This window comes from Manis javanica, chromosome 5 (genome assembly GCF_040802235.1).
Source record: "Manis javanica isolate MJ-LG chromosome 5, MJ_LKY, whole genome shotgun sequence".
NCBI lineage: Eukaryota > Metazoa > Chordata > Mammalia > Pholidota > Manidae > Manis > Manis javanica.
This window is the reverse complement of record NC_133160.1, coordinates 155856239-155877626: the sequence shown is the minus strand read 5'-3', so window position 1 is coordinate 155877626 and position 21388 is coordinate 155856239. Positions and strand designations below refer to the sequence as shown.

At 37.6% G+C, this 21388-nt stretch overlaps 1 protein-coding gene across 7 annotated transcripts in view; it reads right to left on the bottom strand.

Annotated features, from left to right (window-relative positions):
• Positions 1-532: 532 nt before the first annotated feature.
• PPARGC1A (PPARG coactivator 1 alpha) overlaps positions 533-21388 on the bottom strand; it is a 608395-nt gene continuing 587539 nt past the window's right edge. For 5 of the 7 annotated variants that reach the window (XM_017653378.3, XM_073237775.1, XM_036994711.2 and 2 more), the window contains 6 exons: positions 20262-21183; positions 19618-19722; positions 19351-19471; positions 10005-10126; positions 9521-9672; positions 533-4414 (listed from right to left, as the gene is read on the bottom strand). In XM_017653378.3, the coding sequence (XP_017508867.2) occupies positions 4311-4414; positions 9521-9672; positions 10005-10126; positions 19351-19471; positions 19618-19722; positions 20262-21183 (1526 nt within the window). In that variant the 3' untranslated portion in view covers positions 533-4310. The remainder of the gene's footprint in view (positions 4415-9520; positions 9673-10004; positions 10127-19350; positions 19472-19617; positions 19723-20261; positions 21184-21388) is intronic. The other 2 variants (XM_073237776.1, XM_073237777.1) reach the window with 2 other exon arrangements.

Sequence of the window (21388 nt, the reverse complement as noted above, 5' to 3'; positions counted from 1 at the left end):
ATTCCCTGTCGTCTCCATCATTAAGACCACCAAACAGCTGAAAGGCACAGAGGGCACCGTGACAACAAGCCATGTCCCCAGCTATCAGCTTGTCTCACATTTAACCTGACAACTTGCATCTGATGGGGGGCTGCATCTGGCTACAAGTCTCTGAGAAATATTCAGTCTATCTAGAGTAGAACTGCTTCCTAAGCTGAATATTCAGGAGGTTTCTCACTAGGGGCAATGGCTTGTACATAGAAACACACTTTCTGGGGTTAAGTACAAAAACAGAGCTAATCCATTTGACCATGTTCCACATCACCTCTCATTATAGAGATCGTCACTTCTGCCTTTGCCATTTGAAAGGAGACAAGGTAAAATACAGAAGGTGCACGTTACCTTAGAGCTGAAATCCATCCATGAATATGGAAAAGCAGGGAGAAAGGAGGGAGATACAGAGAGGAAATAGAATGATAATAAGCCAGTAAGGCGTACTGATCTCTATGAAACAGGTCAGCAGTGTGGTTACAATAAATAAGAAAAGCAGAAGTAGATTTGAAACATTCGTTTCCCTTTATTAGCTCAGTGAGGCTGATGTGTACTGCACATTAAAAAAAAAATCACAGGAATTTTCATACAATGAATAAAACCACAACAATACATGTAGAATTGGCAGGTGGAAAAACAGCCCAGCAAGGGCAGAACTAATCGCTCACTTTCCCTCTTCAGCATAGTTCAACCAACAGTATTACACTTTCACCTACAAATCTTAAAGTAGCTCCATCAAATCAGCAGTTCACATTATTGAAAATGTCTGTCACATAGGTACAAATTTAGAATCATCACATTATATTACATGGCTATTCTAGGTCATCTATAGATCAGGTCTTAGACTACAGTGATTGAAGTTCTCGTTACAGCCATCAGAAAAGGACACATAATCATTACCTACTGTAAGCTCACATCTAAAGGCATGAAAAGGTTTCCTTTTTTCAACGGACCCAACCATCATACCCCAATAGTGCAAAACTCCCCCTCTGCTGCTTTGAATGTTGACAGCCCAACTGCGTTGCCCTCAGCGTCTTTGAGCACAGACTGATTTTGTTGCACTGGAAGAATTATTCTGCTACATCTCTTTTTAAAAAAATAAAATAACCCACATTTCTAAAGCACCAGTTCAGTTACCAAAATTGTAGATGTGGTACTTACCACAGCACGAAGGCAATGGCCCGCGGTCATCTAAAAATCCTACAGATCTATGCTGAAATTTGCCTCCAGTGATGATGGGGGTGCATGTGTTCATTTGAAATATTCTTTCCAAAAAAATTAAAAATAAAAATAAAAGGAACACAGTTTACATTTTGATGGGCTACCCACAGTGTCTGCATAAGACACAAAAGCTCTATTCCGATGGTTTACTAATACTCTCTTTGCACTAATTTTAGATGCAATTTGAAGTCCATGGAGAAAAACTATCTTCACGGTAACAATATTTATCAGGCCAGAGGGGGGATAAATTAATCCTCGACATGAAATCTGCAGTGCTGTCTTTTGATAAGTAAGAAATGAAACCAAGTGTTTTACTCATGTCAACAATCCAGGGCAAAGGAGAATGTATTTAAAACTGGATCACAAAAAATTTAAAGGCAAAATAGAGAACGCATCTGGTCCTTGAACACATAATATGATTTACTAAATATTGATTTCTTAAAAATAATTTATTGCTCTTAATAGTCTTTTCTATTATTATTATTCTACAACAGAAGATACTCAAAATTCAGAAAGAAAGACTGTAAACTTTAGTTTGGCGTTCACACAGAGTTAAAATACCTGCATTTAGCCTACAGAACAACAAGAATTAGGCAGATTAAAGATGTGTTACTGTTGTAACGCAGAACCTGTGAACAAGTTCTTTTATTTCATAGTATTTTATTGCTTTCTATCTACTTAGAAATAAGAAGCCAAAAATCAAGCAAGCATCCGACAGGACAGACAGTGGATTCACTCAGAACACAATATGCTGGTGATAAATGAATACAGCCATCAAAATTAGCTGCATTGGCCTGGGGGTGAAATCCATGTTATAAGATTGTGTTGGGCGAGAGAAAGGAAAAGAACAATTAAGTAGTAGGTAGATCATGTCTTCCAGAAAAGTCACGTTGGCCAAACTGTAATTGAATCTCAATTTAGAAACTTGAATACACACTCCAAACTTTACTGACTTCCATTCCAGGGGCTCCACCCTCAGATGAAATCCTGATGCTCAACATGGAGGTTTTTCTGAAGTTTTTATTGAATTTAGCAGAAGCAAGGTCATCAAGAACAACAACGTCAGAGGCCATGCTAGTGCAAGTAGAAACGGGGCTTCCGCAGAAGCTGAATTTCCCAAATGAAACACCGCAACTCCAACCTGACAATTGTCATGCATCCTAGGTAGAAAATTTCCACTGGCTTTATTATTTTCATCATCTCATAATTTATAATAAATAGGCTATCTGCAACTGATAAATATGTCTCTTTAGTAAACAAAGGAATGAAATATCAGTATTTATACAGGATGCAGAACTGTAAAAAATACAGATAAATACCATCATCATACTCTGCCAAGGGAAAGAGATACTGGCTTCAAAGAGAGTCTTCAGACACACATTAATTATTGTAAAAATCATACTGTAATTATTACCTCAGCATTTTGTATCAAATTAAAATCACAAAAATTAAAACAAAACAGCATTTTAAAAAGATTTTTGACCTCTAGTTTCAAAACTACTGTTGATAGAGAAAATAAAAACATTTCTTAATGGTTACCCATTGAGAGACTTTACATAAAATCATGATATCTTCTAGAAAAATTTTAGATGAGAAAATTTCATTCCCCTAACAAATCCAGTGTATAAAACTTCAAAGGAAAACAAGCAACAAGAAAATGTGGAAAAATATCGCATAAGTGGTTAATACCTGTAGGGGGCTAGGTTATTTCTTGACAAGATGCTTAGATTGAAGCTCACCTAAGAAGGGATGGATGTGCATAAAGCATCATTTTGTTATTGCACTCGACGGACACACACACTGTCTTTTTGTGTTTTTTTTTTTTACAATCAAATATATATAAGCAATAAGTTCAGCTTCTAAATAGGTTAGTGTACAATAATTGTTTCACCTCATAATTACATTTGAATATTCTTGATTAAGAAAAATTTAGCAGTTTTGAAAAGAAGGCTGCATTTACAGTGCATAGCTGTAACAAAAAAAGAACATTGTTGTATAGTATATACACAAAATAAAAATACTCCATTTAACATCTGTAAATACTTAACTACATCAGAGAATGTAGCAATTACACTATCTGAACACATCCCAGAGAGTCCTCCCCAACTCTCGTTAGTACTGTAACGCCGCGCCCGCTCCTCAGCACGAACCGCTGAACAAGCTGCACGTTTGACCAATGACAAGGCTTTTGAAATTTGCGATGGAAGATCAACATTTGGACATTTACATGGGTGTCAGAATAGAGGGTGAACTACAGAAACTTCAAAATGTTAGGAGAGCTTAGCGCTGTGGTACCCGCAGTATCCTCTCCCACCCAGATTCCACAGCGACAGGAAAAAAGAAAAAAAGGAGAAAAAGAGAGCAAGAAAGGATATTAGTCCTACTCAGAACCTGTGTTTTCTTCGGGATTGTCATATAATACGTTATGAGAGAAAGCTTGCTTCACGTTGAATTTGCACTTTCTGAAAAACCAGAGTACAGAGGCAGATGCCCAGATATCAGTGGCTGTCATTTTCAGGTGGTTTATGGTTGGTTGGTCTTCTTTCCTTTTGAATGTGTGCATTTCTTTTTTTTTTTCTTTTGAATAGAATACGAACATTTTGAAGTTCTAGGTTTTAAGTTTGTCTTCATGGAACTGCTGCCATTTGCAGTGGTTTGCCCTGGCACACTCTGGTCAGGTGCCCCCAGTCCCCCAACTGTACGTGCATATTTCCCCAAACCAGGCGTGCATGCGCGCGCGCGCACACACACACACACACACACACACACACACACACACACACTCCGTCACCAAGAAACTCCAGGGAAACAAAGCTGACACCCACAAATAAACATGTGCTTACTGGATATCCATTCTGTCTCTTGTCTCTTCAGCAGCTGTGTTCATGTAAACCATTGTTGTTGTTCTTGTTGTATTGTTGTTGTTTTGTTTTGCTTTTATACAGAGAGTGTAAAGTAGGAGAAACTCCTTAGTATGACTTGTAATAGTCTGTTAGGGAAGGACGCGCTGTCCCATGAGGTATTCACCGTCCCTCTGTCATCCTCAGCCAGGGAACATGTTACCTGCGCAAGCTTCTCTGAGCTTCTTTCAGTAAACTATCGAAATCCAGGGAGTCATACTTGCTCTTGGTGGAAGCGGGGTCAAAGTCATCTGAGTTGGAATCTGAAAGAAACCCAGGTTGGGTTAGATGCACCCTCTTCTGGTGGTCATTAACTCAATCATCCAATTCAACATTGCCTGATTTGGTAGCAACTTATCCAACTGATAGACTTTTAAAAATATGCCCAAATTTATAGGAAATGTTCAATTTATATGTAGAAGTATGTTTATATTTGCACAGAATAAGGACTGATGAGCATACATAACACTACTCTCTTGACTGGTGTCAGTCTTAAACATTGCTTGGGAGTAATCGGAACATACTTAATATCTCTATTCAATAACAACATATCCAATCAATATACTTTTTAAAAGAACCACCATCCCCTTCCTGCAGTGTTAAATGGCTTACCCAGGGTTCCTCAACAACCTAGATGAGGAGGAGAGAGTAGATGTTGAAACTAATTTTACTATTCAATACGATTGATTTCATTGAACATAAAAGCCAGTTAAGTGGAAGAGAGAATCATCTGACCTTCACCCACTCACCACCCTGCTGCTCCCCTTTTATGCAGGAGGGACATATGATACAGTCATTGACCCCAGTACCTTGGGGCATTCCAGCAAGACTGGCACAAACTCTCTCCAAATTAGAAGGTTTAGGGACGTACTTCATATCCAAAGAGGACAAATTCAGCCTCTTTGCTCATCAAGAGGAGAGGAAAAATATGCAAGTATAAATAAAGCCACGGTTTTTCTTAGACCTTATGTTGGTTCAGCTCAGCTTTTGTGCAAAGTTCCACATGCTAGTTCTGATAGCCCTTAACAAAACTGATGTGCTTCCGCAATGTTGGATATAAAGTGAAATTTCGTTAAATATTTTTTATTTTTCTCCACTGACATTTATAAACAAGTCAGATGTAACTGCTGGTCTTTTAGGTGAGAAAGGATATCTTGGAAACATAGTAGACAGCCTTTTGAATACATTCATTCTTTTGAAAGCACTTATTTGAAGGGAAATGAAACCTTTTTGGGAAACATTAACAATCCTACTCAAACATGAACATTTCTGTGTTTTGCCCAGAATAAGTTACAAAATAGAAATATTCAAAGGGACAGAATAGTGTAATGTTAGATAATATGGAGGCATAATCATCACCCACACAAGCTGTCTTGCTGAAAAGGTTGTAATCCCTCAAGCTCTCCAGCACTGACCTGACTTTTACCCCTAAACTTCAATCTGTGTTACCCATCTTAGATTTCCAGACAAGGAATTTCCCTCACTTCTTTTTTTCTTTCCTTCTTATCATCCTTTGTCTTGACTCTTTTTTTCAAGCAAGTTTTTTTCCAGGTAACAGCATTTACAGTTGGCCTAGGACATAAAAGGAAGGACAAAAATGGCCAGTCTTCCCTCACTAACATCTTATATAGTCAATTCTTAAATTACACTGGCTTCCACCCTTTTCTTCATAGCCTAATGAGTAGTTTGCTTGTATTATTAAAGCCTCACATGCCACTATTGCTCAAATCAAAGTCCTTTTCCTAGAAACAGACAAGAAAGGAAGTCCTGCTCACTGCTAGAGAGTGCATGAGGTCAGAATCCCACTGACGTGACGGAGGAGGATGGAAGAGCCTCCTGATAATGGGAGTGTGTGTGACATTAACGTCAGCATAGACCCATCAAAAACATACCTATGGATCCTTCCTGGGAGGGAATTTTGAGAATGTTTCAAATGCCTTAATGTTAGAAAAGGCATATGAAACCCAGAATTTCAGTGTTTGTGGATTTTCATTGGCAAAAAGTATTTTGAAACAGTGGTTCTCAAGAGTTTCTTCACTATGAACTATCGTACCTGGTATTTACAAGCATATAAGCACTTACATAGGCCTACTGTATCATATAGTAGAGGCACCCACAAAATCTTTTTTTGCATGAAGATAGATTGTGGTTACATGCAATTCCTGAGACAACAACATCTACTCGACCCCTGTCTTCCCACTAAAGGAAGGTTATTGCAAAATGAGTAAGATAATAAAATTTTTATTGGAGTAAACTGAAAGCCACTCTTAATTATTTTTAAAAATCAGTTGTTAGAAATAATGACGCTGTAGAAAGAGAAACACATCCATTTCTAGTATCTAGAAATCTGTTGGCACAAAGTAGGTACTAAAATGACTTTTTGTTGAATGAATGTATTAATCTTCAACACCAGCCTATTAAAAACTGTGGTTGAAAATATTTTTGTTGGGATCTGGGAATGGCTTATCAATGAATGGTTAGGGTGGAAGTTAAGTTATGCATATATACAAGATGCTGATAAATACATTTCTTTGAGTTAATGAAGAGTTTGTGATATGTTATTTCATTTTTCTCATATACTTAAGTTCTATACCATAACTAATTCCTGATCAAAAAATTATTGTATTTGTAATAATGACCCATTCTCCTATTCTGGGCCTAATTTCCTCATTTATAAGACAGTAAATACAAAGATACAGATTACAGATTCATGGATTTAAATCCTGCTTTCATAATGGTAATTTTGATTGTTCTTTTAAATTCCAAGTCTCATTTATAAAACTGGCTCAAGAACAGTAATTGGAATCATTATGTTTTGCACTAATAGTATTGTGGTAACCATACGAGGCCTCAGTAGTAGAGAAACAGAATGTGTGAACTAACTTAATTTGCAGGAGCAAATAAAACCAGAAAAAAAAAAGGTTAGATCTATCAAACAAATACTCTTGCTAAAGGGTCACTTCATTCTTGCTAAACTTAATCTGTATCACATCATTTTCACTTTATTCTTGACACATATGTAAGCTCCCAGTCCCTCTATGAGTCCCGTACAGTCTTTTGTTCACTATATCCAGTGGCCATGCCCTGAAGCATTTAACTTGAATTCTTCAGAGGACAAAGACAAGACACATATAAATGCTGTTCATTTCCAAAGCTAGCCCCTGATATTGATTCTTCAATTTTAAAATAACTTGAAATTTCCAACTTCTCATTCCCACCAGTTTTAATTATAACCATAGCTATTTATTGAGCACCTCTTCTATGCCAAAGCTTCACATACATTTATTTAATCTCCACAACAGTATCATAAAGTAGTTTGCAAATGAAGAATCAGAAGCAAAGGGAATTTAACTGTTCTGCTCAAGGTCAGAAGCTAAGTCAGGTTTCAAAACCAGGTCTGCAAGATTCCAAAGCCAGAGCTCTTTTAACCACATCATGCCTACTTTCAGATTGACTACCTGCATGCAACTATAGGTCTTGAGGGAATGGGCAAAACCCATCTGCTACTACAGTGCACGTCAAACACACTCTTGAGAAAACACAGAGCTAACATAGCAGTGGCAAACTCTCTACTGCTACTGGCTAGGCAGAGAGATAACAAGAGGGCAAGCATTCTTAAAAATATTTCAGGGAGGCTCCAGTGCCATTAGGAAATACCATCCAATCCTCCCTCTACCAGTGATGAATCGTGATCTAAGGTCCCTCTAGGTAGCTTATTTTAAACTCTAGATGTTTTGAGAGACTAGAAACACCCTGGCCTTCATCACTGAAGAAAGTAAGTCAAATCAACTCAAGACTTCAATCTGTCTTGACTGGTTTTATCAGCCAACATTTGAACAAATGACTTGCCACCTTTTATATTTTCATCCCTAGCCTCTATCTCTCTAACAGTCAGCTGCCTCTCTCCTGCTACATCTTATCTGTTTAGTGCGTGAAGTGAATTATAGCATATTCCCTCTATGAACAATGCACACCACCTCTATCAATTACTTTAGGAAGACATCCCTTCAGTGGAAGGGAGAAAAAGTATCCCTGTATTTGACATTCACTTCTTTCTTTATACCAAAGCCAATGCAAGTGCAGACAGATACATAGTAACACTTAGGAATAGATTTATAAGTTAATTTTATGATTATTATAAATTGATTTAAAATAATTTTGTCATATGCACATTTACCATTCTCCTTCCTTCATTCCTTCATCAAAGAATTTAAAGGCTTACAATACACACATTGGACAGGGAATGACATGCAAAGGAGACAAACTGAAATTAGAGATGAAATTAAGATGTCCATTTTGGCATTATTTATAATATCAAAATATTGAAATTAAATACATATTTAGCTATCATAGAATGATTAAATATAAAAGTACCATTCCCCTAGAAGAATACAATACAGCCATTAAAACATGTTGATAAGTTTTTTCAGTCCTTGAATCATAGCAGAAAATCAATTTATATTAATTGAGAAAAGTAGGATTTAAACATTTATGTACATATAAAATGTCCTCAACTATAAGAAATTAGAGTTTTAAGACAAAATATCAGACTGCAAATCACACGCTGAGCAATAGTGGTTATCTCCAAGGGGATAGGCTGACAGGTGATCTTACTATTTTTCTTACTACTTTTTTATATTTTCCAAATTTTACTCCTTGAGTCTGTATAGCTTTTATAATAGCAAAAATGAGTACTTATGTATACTTCAGTTTCCTTATCTGTAAAATGGGATGCAAATAATAATATCCATCTCCTAAATTGTTCTATTAATTAAATGAGAAAATGCTTACAAGCTCCTGGCACAGCGTCTAGCATTTGGAAGCACTCAAACAATAAGTTTTTCTCTTCTTTTGTCTTAAAGAAAGTATAGCATATGAAATCTTATTTGCTCCTCTAAAGTTGTAATTTGTAGAAAATGTTAAGATTTCTAGGAGTTTGCACAATAATAAGGAAAAAAGAGCAAGACGTTTGCATATTCTATTCCCTAGACAATGCTGACAATGGGCTGGTCATCATATTACAGAAAAGGATTCAGGGTAGGCATGGAAAGCAATAGCAGATCACAAGTGCACACACACACACACGACATAAATAATAAACACATGCTGACATGCACATACAAATAATAAGGAAGTTTAGCATGTGGGCAGAGTACCAAAAATTTACTTCTCTCCTTTGTTGCCAAAACCTAAGCTCCTTGTTTCTGAAACTTGTGTACGTTAAAAAGTAAACCATAAGATAAAATCTGTATTCAAATATTCTCTCTAGTAAAGTGATGGTCCAGCCCAATGGGCCTACAGTTCACATTTGTTTCCACTCTGAGCCCTATGTCATGGATTCCTCATCCCATGTACAGAAAAATCCATACCTAGGTCTGCATAGTTAGACTTGAAAAATTGCTTGCGTCCACAAAAGTACAGCTCGAAGTCAGTTTCATTCGACCTGCGTAAAGTGTATCCATTTTCAAGAGCAGCAAAAGCGTCACAGGTATACCGGTAGGTAATGAAACCATAGCTGTCTCTGAAGCGGACAAAGAAGAGAAGTTCAAAGCCAGTGAAGAAGCATTAGCATATAAGACTGTAACCCTTTCTACTTGGGGACACTTCACTGGTGCCAGCGTCTGAACCATTGCATCCATTTATCAGTGTGATTGTCCTGTCAAGTCGCTAAATAGTTACTTCTGGGACAGGAGATCTCAACTAGAAAGATTAATAAATAGGGATAAAAGAAAATAAATAAGATTCCAAACTCAACATGTCATCTGTCAAAGCATTCCCATCCCAGTAATATTATGGCCATAAGCTTTTACATATGTCAGCTTCTAAATAAGAAATAATCTGGGAGATTCTTACCCATTCTCCCGCAGATTAACTGTGCACTCCTCGATTTCACCAAAAACTTCAAAACGGTCCCTCAGTTCTGTTCGTGTTGTGTCAGGTCTGATTTTACCAACATAAATCACACGGCGTTCTTCCTGGGGGCGGGGGGCAGGGGGAGGGGGAGGAAGAGAGACTTTCGCTAGTTCTGAAGATAGGACTGAACTCTAGAAACATTCATAAATGCACAATCGTGCAAAACAAGAACAGATTGAACATGGCAATTAAAGCAAAATATACAGTAAAGCTGAATGGAAGACTAGGCTAAACCAAGTTTTATTTTCCACCTCTTCAATAGCACTTTCTCACCTGTGCTTTCTTCTGCATCTCTTTCTCTATTTTTTTTTTATCCATTTCTGTTCTTCTCTGACAGGAACTTGATGGTTAGAAAAGAAATATGTGTAATATGGACTTGTTATCACTGAATAGCTGACCGATACCTATTAAATATTTTTAACACCTGTGACTTGATTATTAACCCTCAAACTTGGTAAGACCCTAACCTGATTTGCAAACTGTTTAACTTCTCATTAACTCTAATAATGAGAGGTACAGATTTCGACATCCCTCAAAATAATGATTCTTAAACTCTAGGATAAATGAACATTACCTTGGGTGTTTATTAAAAATGCAAATTTGGGGGATTTAACTCATCTGTATTTCTTTTAAAGAACTGAAAGACAGGTTTCAATGATCTTCATTTTCTAACAAGCACACACCAGGGATTCTGAAGCAGGTGGTCCAAAGACAATAATTTGAAAAATGCAGTCTAAGAAGGTAGTCTATTTCAGGGCATGAGTCTCTAAAGAATAAGAGCTATAAAAAAGGCTATAAATTTCACTTTTCCAATGAATCTTATTTTAGAAACAGACTAGAAAGGTGTGGCCTGATTTTCACAAGTGGAGTCAATATCATCATAATATGACAGTCATTAGCAATTTATAACCTACAAAATATGGGGAGAGTATCTTACAGCCTGAGGATGGATTTTATGGTTTTAACAAAACACTAAGAAACACTTTGTGTAAGAAACAATCCTATACCTCTTGTTCAAAGGAGACAAGGCCAAAAGTGATGGTGTCTCTCAAAAGAGAGCTTGTACAAAAATATAAGGAGTTAACGTAAAGAATGTGCTTACCAACTAATCCATATGTCCATCAAGAACAAACAAGAATGAAATGAACTTAAGCTTACAGAGATTTAAGTTAGATGGAAGCAAAGCAGAGGAAGCAAAGGACGAAGGTATAGATCTAGCTTGCCTAAGAGTTTTCTCTGGATGTACTTAGAGTATCCTGTCCTGGACGATGCAAACAGTAATTTAGTTTAGGTCAAAGAGATGTCCTGTATTACTTACTGAGTGTCTTTCCTTTTCATATGCCAGTATTTAGCAAAGGATCTGGCAAAAAGTGGGCACTTATTAAGTACTCACAAAATGTAAGTGAACAATTCACAGCCTCTATAACACATGTCCTCCTAGGTAATCTGGTCATCCATGCCTTATGTTTTTTCACCATATGCAACATTTATTATTTCTATTTTCATCAAGGGAGTTCCTCTGAGCTTCAGGCTTACATGGACAACTATCTATTTGACATCTCAGGTTGGATGTTCCCTAGGCACTTCAATCTAGACCAACATTACCCAAACCAAACTCTCGAGTTCTGCCCTCTTCACCGCAGGTATTTCTCCAATGTTCTTGTTTAAGTTTAACTTTATGTAGCCAGTTATTCAGGACAAAACCTGAGTACCTTCCTTGGCTCTTCCCTCTGAGTCCCCTCCACCTATCCAGTCACTCATTAAGTCCTCTTGATTTTTACCTCCTGAGTCTCTCTCTAGTCTGTCTCCTTGATTTCAGCTTCCCTAAACAAAGCTGCTAGCATCTCTTTCTGGACTAGCACAATAGCTTCTTACCTTGGATCCCATATCTGTATTTACTCTCCTCCAAGCAGTTTATTCACTTCAATCAGCATAGTCTTTGCTAAGGGAACAGGAATCTGATCATGTCAATTACTGTCTAAAACATTTCAATGACTTCTCATAACTTTCAAGGAAAGACCTAAGATTTTAACAGGACCTACAGGCCCTGCATAGTCTGGGCCTATGTCCACCATGGCCTTTGTCACCCACATTCCATTCTTTCCTTTACTCTTTTCCAGCCACATTGAGCCTTTATCAGTCCTTGGAGGGACTGTGCTCCTTCCTCTCCCAGGGCCTTTGCACAACCTTTCCCCTGCTACTTGGAATATACTTTACATACTACCTCTCACTCCCCTCCACCAACATATACATGCCATCTAGAATTACTCTGAACTCAATAATCATTTCCTTTCTGAGACTTAAGAGCTCCTATTAGCTTCCTATTAGCTGTTCTTATAGCACACTCTATTTCTCCATTGTAGTTCTATGTCCCATTATAATTAAATAATAGGTTATTCAGTGTTTAATGTCTATCTTCCCATACAATGAAAACAGAAACCATATCTGTCCTAGTGACCACTATATTCTGAGGGCACTCGAAATATCAGTCTCAATGAAAAATAAATCAATTTGTTGAAAAATCAATCACTCCCCAATTAGTCACTTTTAACACTTAACTCTCATACACTTCATTATATCAAAGATGCCTAAGTGTGGTTCTTACTCTCTGAGACTCTAAAATAATGGAAAATGAAAGTAAGTTTTGGTGCTAAATCATCTGAAAAACCTTGCCCAGGTAGCTCAGCTGAGGGAATTAACAAAGGTCTCCATGATTTTCTTGTGCAGGTTTAAGTGTAAGAAGTGTAGGGTAGCTATGTTATTTGCAGGACTCTCACTCTTAAAAATCACCTCTGAAAATCAGAGGTGGAGCTCCACTGAAATAGTCAATAAAACATAATTCTTATGACACCAGCTATTGAACCTAAATAACTGACCAGGTGAAGTACAGCAAAAAGAACAGCTTGTTTCATTCACTTCCATGTAGATTGTATGCCTCAATTGAAGGCAGTAATTGAGTTGTTTCAGAGAAGTTAGACCATTCTGGAGGTCAGTAAATACAAATGGATGGTGAGGCTCCTCCTGGGGCAGTGCTGCGCACTTGAGCAAGGAGGTCATAACACCGCATTCCATTCTATTTATGCAGCCAGCACTAGCCCAACAGCCAAATGTGATGGGACTGTTATCTAAACTTTCTGGCGCCTGCTTATGTGGGTGTTACAGATTTTTTTTTAATGAGCCTTTTTAGAAAGGTTACTACTGTATAAAAGAAAAGAAGGGAGAAACTCAGAGAGAAAGAAATTGAACCATCACAAAGAAATTGCTTAACTACCATTATGGGAATACACACAGCCTACGTATTCAAGGAAATTTGAAGTTAAAGCTAAAATCGACCATATGCACGTCCATATGCAGTCTTTGAATTGCTTCTTTATACAAGGCTGTACACAACAATGATCCCACAAAGAAGATAAACCAGAGGATCTTTTTGGATACTGATACATTCTGCAGTAAAAAGAAGACACATCCTAAACAGGAGAAACAGAAATCTAAAGAGTTGGTCCACGATCATTTAAATTATCTACTTGTCTATTATCACCTTTTATGAAACACAGGAATGGGACCATGTCTTGCTTCCTTACAAAGATTAGAGATTGAATACATGTTGAAATTCTCATTTGTGAGAATAATTTGAGTGCTCGGTTTTTCTAGTGCTAAAAATGAAACTGAAAGGCATCTGAAGGTCTAAAAATGCAAAGGCATAAGTCTTCCCAAGATTGGCCAAATGTCTAGCAAAGAACTGATTATTTTTAATATGTTGTAGTTTTATTAGGCAGATGAATAGATTCTATAGCTTTAAAAAACCTTAACATTTGCAGCCAATTTTTCAAGACATTAATTTCTAAACAGGAGATGAAAGGAAAAGAAATCAAAATGCTTAATAACATTTCCAACTTTGTAAAGGCTTGGAGGAACTCTAAACCTTTGGAAAAAGGTCCCTGAAAAATGATTTTCAGACTAGTTTTCACTACTGGGGAGGATGGAACATTTATCAAGTATCTTTTAGCTTCAATTTTCACAAAAGCTACTTTGCTGATGGGGTGGATAATAAAATTGAAGATTTATGTTGTATTAACAGGTATAGTAAATCATTATTATATCAAAATACAGAGGATAAAAGAAAAAAGAGGATAAAGAAAAAAAAACCTCACTGAATTAACTACCTTTGTATTATCAAAATCTTTATCAAAAGGAGTCTCCATAGTGTCTCTCAATTGGCTGGGGAAAACATACAATGATTGTTTTCATCAAATAAGCTACTCCTGGTAAAAGGGGTTTGACTAAGTAATAAAAGAAATTAGTAAGGAGTGTAACATTTATTGAATTCTAATATATGCAAAATACTGTGCTTGATGTCTAATAGGTTAACTCACTAAAATATTCCACAGTGCTACGTAACAACAAGGAACAGCCTAATATGATTTAGACTTTCGTTCTCAGAACTTTTATTCTACATGTCAAAGTCAAGATAATGTAAAAATTCTTCCTCCAATGCTAACGAAACTGTATGTAAATTAGATCTGTGTTCATTTCCAGATTAGCTATAACCTGACTTCCTCAAAAACGCCAAAGATATTACAAACACTTCAGATGAGATGAATGGATAAAACCCATGGCATTTCTAGAGTGAATGCTGTAGCTAGGTCCTCGATCTGAATGATAAAGTGAGAAGGATGAATGGCCAAGCATTTCTGGACAAAAAGAAAGTGTCAAAACTTGGACAAAATACCAAAAAAGGTTCTCTCTTGCCCTTCATATTGATTAAGCTTATCTTTATCTAACTCGGCAGCAATCAGTAAGTGCCTACCACTAGGGGGCACTCTTAGGGGAGAAACAAAACTATAGCACTTAGCTTTCCAAAGTTACCCCCATCCAAGCACTACTCAGGGAACTGCCACATGACTACGTTCATGTCTAAGGTTGGGCAAATGTGAATAACTCCAGGTTTGTTTGCTTAAGAGCTAATATGCAAGCAAGAGCTAAGATACTAGTAAACGCACTGATAAGTCAGAAAACATGAAAACTATAGACTGAGAATATGTCTAACTACTTTTAATCCAACCTATAATTTCTAAATAGTGAGCTTAGATTCAGAATATATATATTCATTCACATGCAATGTATCTTGAAAAAGGATTGAAGAGAAAATTATTTCCTCCAACAAGAGTGACTATGAGAAATAACGTAACTATTTTTTGTTTTTTTCACCTGAAGAAGCTGATAATTATCAGTGATGAAGCACTATTCATGGCTCCTGGGCTGCACACTAGCCAATGGAAAAAGAAATGAAATGGCAGTCATTGCCTAAACACATCTGGTTCTGGTTTTAAGCACTGAGCCATATCATAATGTCTCGATTTGCCCTTTAAATTAACATCCCATTATCATGTTTTCTGGCAGAAAACTGTACAGATTGCAAATGGAGTTGGACTTAGAACTCTACAAGAAATTAGAGCAGTGACAGTTTAGACATTAAGTACTAAATGCTGGCATGCAGAGTTCCAATAGAACCTGAATTATTTCGAGTCAGTGAAACTGAGAAAGGCAGAGAGGGAACTGGTTTTTGAGAAAGAGTTTGAGTGAAAATTGGAGGAAAGTAGCAAATTAATGGTAATATTCAACCACAATATATGATTCTCTATTAGGAATTACTAATTATTAGTGTTCTCTTAGCTCTGATTTGATGCTCTCAGGTTGATCTGGAGAAAGATTTTTAGAGGCATAAGCAAAGAAATGTTTACAGACCCCTAAACTATCTCCTTATGGAACTCAAAAGCAATATAGACCACACAGCAAAGACGACTTTAATTTTGTAAAACATCAATTATTAAATTATTTGAACATTATTTCTTTCATTCCGTGAACCCCTAATTATAAGATTGTTTGAATTAATGGCTTATCCAGGACTGCACCGAAGATATTCCAAAAGTAATTTGCTATGTACTCATTACTTTAAGGGTATACCAAAATATGAATGGAAACCAGCTATGCGATCCTGGCTCCTTTAGCTCTTTCATGAATGACTCCTCGAGCTAATCCACTCAAATAAGTCAAAAATTGTGGCAGATGTATTTCTGTGCCCAAGTCCATAAAAATACACTTTACAAACACATTCTAACATAAGAAAAGAGATCGTTTTGAGGAAGGACATCGATCAGAAAATCTTCCTGTGGGTAAACTCATTCAATAGTTTCCCCACGCCTACAGGAGAGACTTCACAATCCTTATCATGACTTACAGGACCTTTAAGGATCTGGCTTCCTCACAGCCCCTCAGAATATTTCTTGCTGCTCTATGCCCCAGTGTTCTAGCTAAACAACTAACAATTTCCCAATACACCTTGTTCTTTTCCAGAGACTCAATATGAGCTATAGCCTCTGCCTAGAATAGCAATGTCCAATAAAAATATAATATAGCTATATAATTTTAAGTTTTCTAAGAAGCACATTTTCTTAACTATAAAAAGAAACAAGAAATTTTAGTTTAATAATATATTTTATTTAGTTCAATATAGACAAAATGTTATTGTTTTGACTTGGCATTGATATAAAAAATATTAACAAGGTATTGCACACTGTTTGTATTAAGTCTTCAAAGACCAATCATACTTACAGTGCATTTTAATTCAGTTCTAGCTAAGTTTGCTGTACAGCTAATGGCAACCATATTGGACAGCATAGGTTACCTGTGCCCTCTGTTCCTTTAGATTTCAGATCTCATGCTCTCAAGGGATTCCCTCCCTCATTCCCAAGTCTGGGTGTCCACCTCTGTTCCACCACAGTACCTCAAATGTACCTTCTAAAAGAGCAATTATCACACTTATTCCTTTTTGTGTATCTTTATCTGTCAGTAGACTTGGAGCTCCCTGGATGTGGGGACCAGGTCTTATCTAATTTTGTACTCCAAGTATGTAGCAAATGTTTGTCACATAAACAGTCATGAGTTTTAATTTATGTTAAGCAGAAATAGAATATAACATTATTAATAACAGTACATTAATGTCTAAGAAGTATTTGGTTTAACAGTAAGTCCTGAATCTTCACAGCCTCAAAACTTTCTTTACCTGTATATAGCTAACTGTGTTGGTAATGTAAATAATGTCTATGTGCTAGTTTTTTAAAATCTGCTTTTCAAAACAAAAACGAATCTCAAAGCCAAAGCTCATGCAAATGTCTAGTTACTTTATAATGATTTAAGGTAATCCAAGTTGACATTTATACTATATAAGCCATCTTTCAAATAGAATTGATAAAGATTGTCCTAGTCAAAAATTAGCTAAGGAACTGGTCAACATTTGTAACAAAAGGGGAAGCAAGGGGTATCTGCTTTCAGTCTGAGCCTAGTGACCTCAAAAGTACTTTTAGCTCAGAAACAACTAGGAAATGTAGACCAATCACCTATTTGAGTTCTTGCAAAGAGACAGACAAATGAAAAGACACCTCCTTTTCTTTATGAACTCTAGTTAAGTATCTGGCACTAAGTCATCTTTAGAAGGAATAAAATAAGCACATGTCATTTAGCTACATTTAGCTGCACAGCTTTGGTTATAATGATGGTGTATTTTTCCCAAATGAGCAAATGTGTGATGAAACTATTAATCTTTCTCTTTAATGTCATACCTTTGGGAAGAAACATGAAGGATTTTAAAAGATATGAATTTGCAAACACTGGGCTAACTATTTTCCTACATGCTTGCTCAACATGATTCTCTTTTGTAAAGATTAACTGTAATGTGTCATATTAAAAGGCTTTGTAAACTATATGGCACTATATAAATGTGAGCTATTATAATTATTGAATAGGCTATTAATTAAATACAGCAAAATTAGAAAAATTGAATTTTCACTTTTCATTAGTCTTAAGTGTTAACTAATGATACTCTGGCAGAACTTAATATCACAGCTCATTTGAAAGTTGAGAAAAATGAAGAAAACTATAATTTGAACAAAGCATTCTGGTACAGTCCTAGGTAGATTCACAGCTAAATGGCAGCAAACACCTTAAACCTTTAGTTTAAGGACTCAGTTACTTATTCCTTCTTTTTCCATGAGCACCTGCAGTTACCAAACTTCTCGGTTAACTTTTTTTCTAGCTGGTAACTATTAGCCACTGCTTGATTTTTTACTTTATTAGTCTGCTCTTTTATGTATTGTCAAGATTTTGTTGATGGTAGAGGGTTTTCTTAGAGGTATCATATAAATCTCATCTTTACAGTTAAAAATCATTTCCCTAAGCCTCACATGCAAAATATGTCAAAAGCTGGTCTTCACCGAAATGTCTCTTAGAAGCCAGCGCAGACAAGCAGCTGCAGTGAAGATCATTGCCATTTCTGATCGATTAGTCAGGGCTCCGTGGAGCACCATATTGGGAAAGACCCAAAGTGTTCAAGGGGGCTCAGTGGGAAAGAGTTCTATAATCGATTAGGAATGTCTGCTATGGACAAGACTGGATACTGACAATTGGAGTGCCTCTGTTTTTGCTATCCGAGGCCTAGGTTGAAAACACTGGGAGGGAGCTAAAGTAAAGCCTACCCATTAGTAGGCAGCTGCTAAAACAGACTGGCAGAGCATGAACACTTAACATCACATGGGTCTTTACACCTAAGGGTCTGTACTGTCTATACGTCAAGTGAATGCAATACCCTACAGTCAGTGGTGTTGAAATACATACTGGCTTACTTCAAAGCAGTTCATAAGAAATGTGGATGCATCAGTTATCCAGTCAGGTGTAAACCCTGCACAAGCAAGAAATGATGACTTCCTCAGCAAATCTTCCTCTACTGCCACCTGTAAATCTAACTTGAACCCAGTCTCTTCATGGACAACCCAATCCTCATGTCCAAAACAATGAAAATAGAAACCAAACAGGGACATCCCCTCATTTTCTACTCAGAGAAAAAAGGAGCAGTGAAAAGTCAAAAAAAAAAAAAAAAATTCACCCTCTGACGAGCTGAAACCAGTATTGGAGTAAATCTTTACCCCCTCCATTTTTGAAAACAAAAGTTGAAAATAGTAATGAGCTTCCAGATGAATGAGAAATTCGAAGTAAAAATGATAAAGGTACTGAATGACCATTTTGTGTTCCAAAAATCTGTGTTCAGAGAGACTGGGGACTCAGTGATGTTTCCAAACCAAAAGGCTGAATATTGCATATTCTAACAAAGTCTTAGCTTTAGTTTATTTTCTAATCTACAAAAAGAGAGAGAGAGTGGGGAAGGAAAGGAAAAGGAAAAGGAAAGGAGAAAGAAGCTCTCCTTTAAAACTAAAGCGAGCTCCAAGCTGCTTACAATTGCCTTCTGCCTGCGCCTCTCCCTCTGCTCGGCCCTTTCAGACTCCCGCTTCTCATGCTCTTTGCGGTATTCTTCCCTTTTGAGCCTTTCGTGCTGATATTCCTCGTAGCTGTCATACCTGAGAAACATAACTTCATCATTAAGTCAACCACCTCCATTTGCCCAAACAAGCAAAATGAATAGTAAACAGGGGATGGGTAGGATTTTAGATAACGTCTTGTTGACGATGGGAAGAGAAGGAGGGAAAATGACGTGAACCCTCACCTGGGTCTACGGCTGTAGGGCGATCTTGAACGTGATCTTGCACACAGGGGAGAATTTCGGTGCGCACGGTGTCTGCAGCGGCTTGACTCGTAGTAATAACAAGACCTGGGAGGAAGAAGAAAAACAAAAAGCATTTGCAACTGCCACTTAACCCTAGTTTATCGTCATGACTGAACATCCCCTGGGACACCGTATTACATAAGCCGGCTTTTTCTTCCTAGCTTCTAGTGAGATTTCCCAGTGACAGTTGGTGATCATTTAGTCAGCTTAGAGGTCTGGGAGTGATGTGTTCCTTCCCAGCGTCTCTTATTGATGTTAACACTGAGCACCAGTCTGGTACACTGTCAGCTTTATCTTGCATGGATCTCAACTATCCTGGTACAGGGCAGCTCTCCAGGTAATGGAAAAAGTTACATGAGCAAGGTTCTTACAAATTGCTCTCACCGATCTGACTGGCTCAAGGCACTGTGCTCAAGGCTGACAGATTTAAGAGAAGATGGGGAGAAATGTATGTTTAACAGCAATCGCATTAGTTCCTGCAGCCCTGGAACTCAGTGGTGAGGGGCTGGACTGCCTGTGGGTTTTGCATGCATTCTCTGACTTTCTGGAATACCTTGCTTTCGGTGGGTTTGGACAAGGTTTACCTTGAAGAGGATCTACTGCCTGGGGACCTCGATCTTGACCTTGAACAATACGGTGATCGGGAACACGACCTGTGTCGAGAAAAGGACCTTGAACGAGAGATTATCTTTTGGGGTCTTTGAGAAAATAAGGGTTTGGGTGGTGATGATACAGAATCTCTACATGGAGAGTTAAAAGAAGAGCCAGAAGGCGACACATCGAACAATGAGTAGGATTGCGTGCCATCCCAAGGGTAGTTCAGTTTATCACTTTCATCTTCGCTGTCATCAAACAGGCCATCCATGGCTAGTCCTGAATTTATAAACATAGGTAGTTTGGAGAATTGTTCATTACTGAAATCACTGTCCCTCAGTTCACTGGTCTTGTCTGCTTCGTTGTCAAAAACAGCTTGACTGGGATGGCCGAAGTGCTTGTTCAGCTCGGCTCGGATTTCCTGGTCTTGGAGCTGTTTTCTGGTGCTGCAAGGAGAGACCTGCTTGCTCACCTCCGGGGTCTCTCTCAGGTAGCACTGGTCTGAATCTGTGGAAGAACAAATATGCCCCTGCCAATGGGAGGAGGCATTTTTATTTTCTAGTTGTCTAGAGTCTTGGAGCTCCTGTGATACATTAATGAGTATTTCCGTTTTGGAATTAATTGACTGGCAATAGTCATGGTCACCAAACAGCCGCAGACTGGGCCGCCTGACCTTCCTTTCCTCGTGTCCACTGGTGAGCCCTGAGTTCTTGCTGAGCTGGGCGTATAACTCAGACTGCTCGGGCCCTTTCCTGGTGGAGTTATTGCCTTGGGTACCAGAAGACTCACTGTACCGGGACTTCTTCGATGGCGGAGGTACCACAGTCTTGCAAGAGGACTTCAGCTTTGGAGAAGTCCTGAAAGGATTATCTTGGTTGGCTTTATGAGGAGGAGTTGTGGGTGGAGTTAGGCCTAAGGCAAAAATATACAAAAATGCAAGAAAAAAAAATTAGGGAAAGAAAGAGAAAAAAGAGACAAGAGATAAGGTTGTTAAATGCTAGGATACATTTTCTTAACTTTTCTGTGATTTCAGACAATGGTTAAAACTGAGGGAAAAAGAAGGAAGCTAAATTCATGACAAGACTTGAAAAAGTGACTCTCCCTAAGCCTTTGTTAC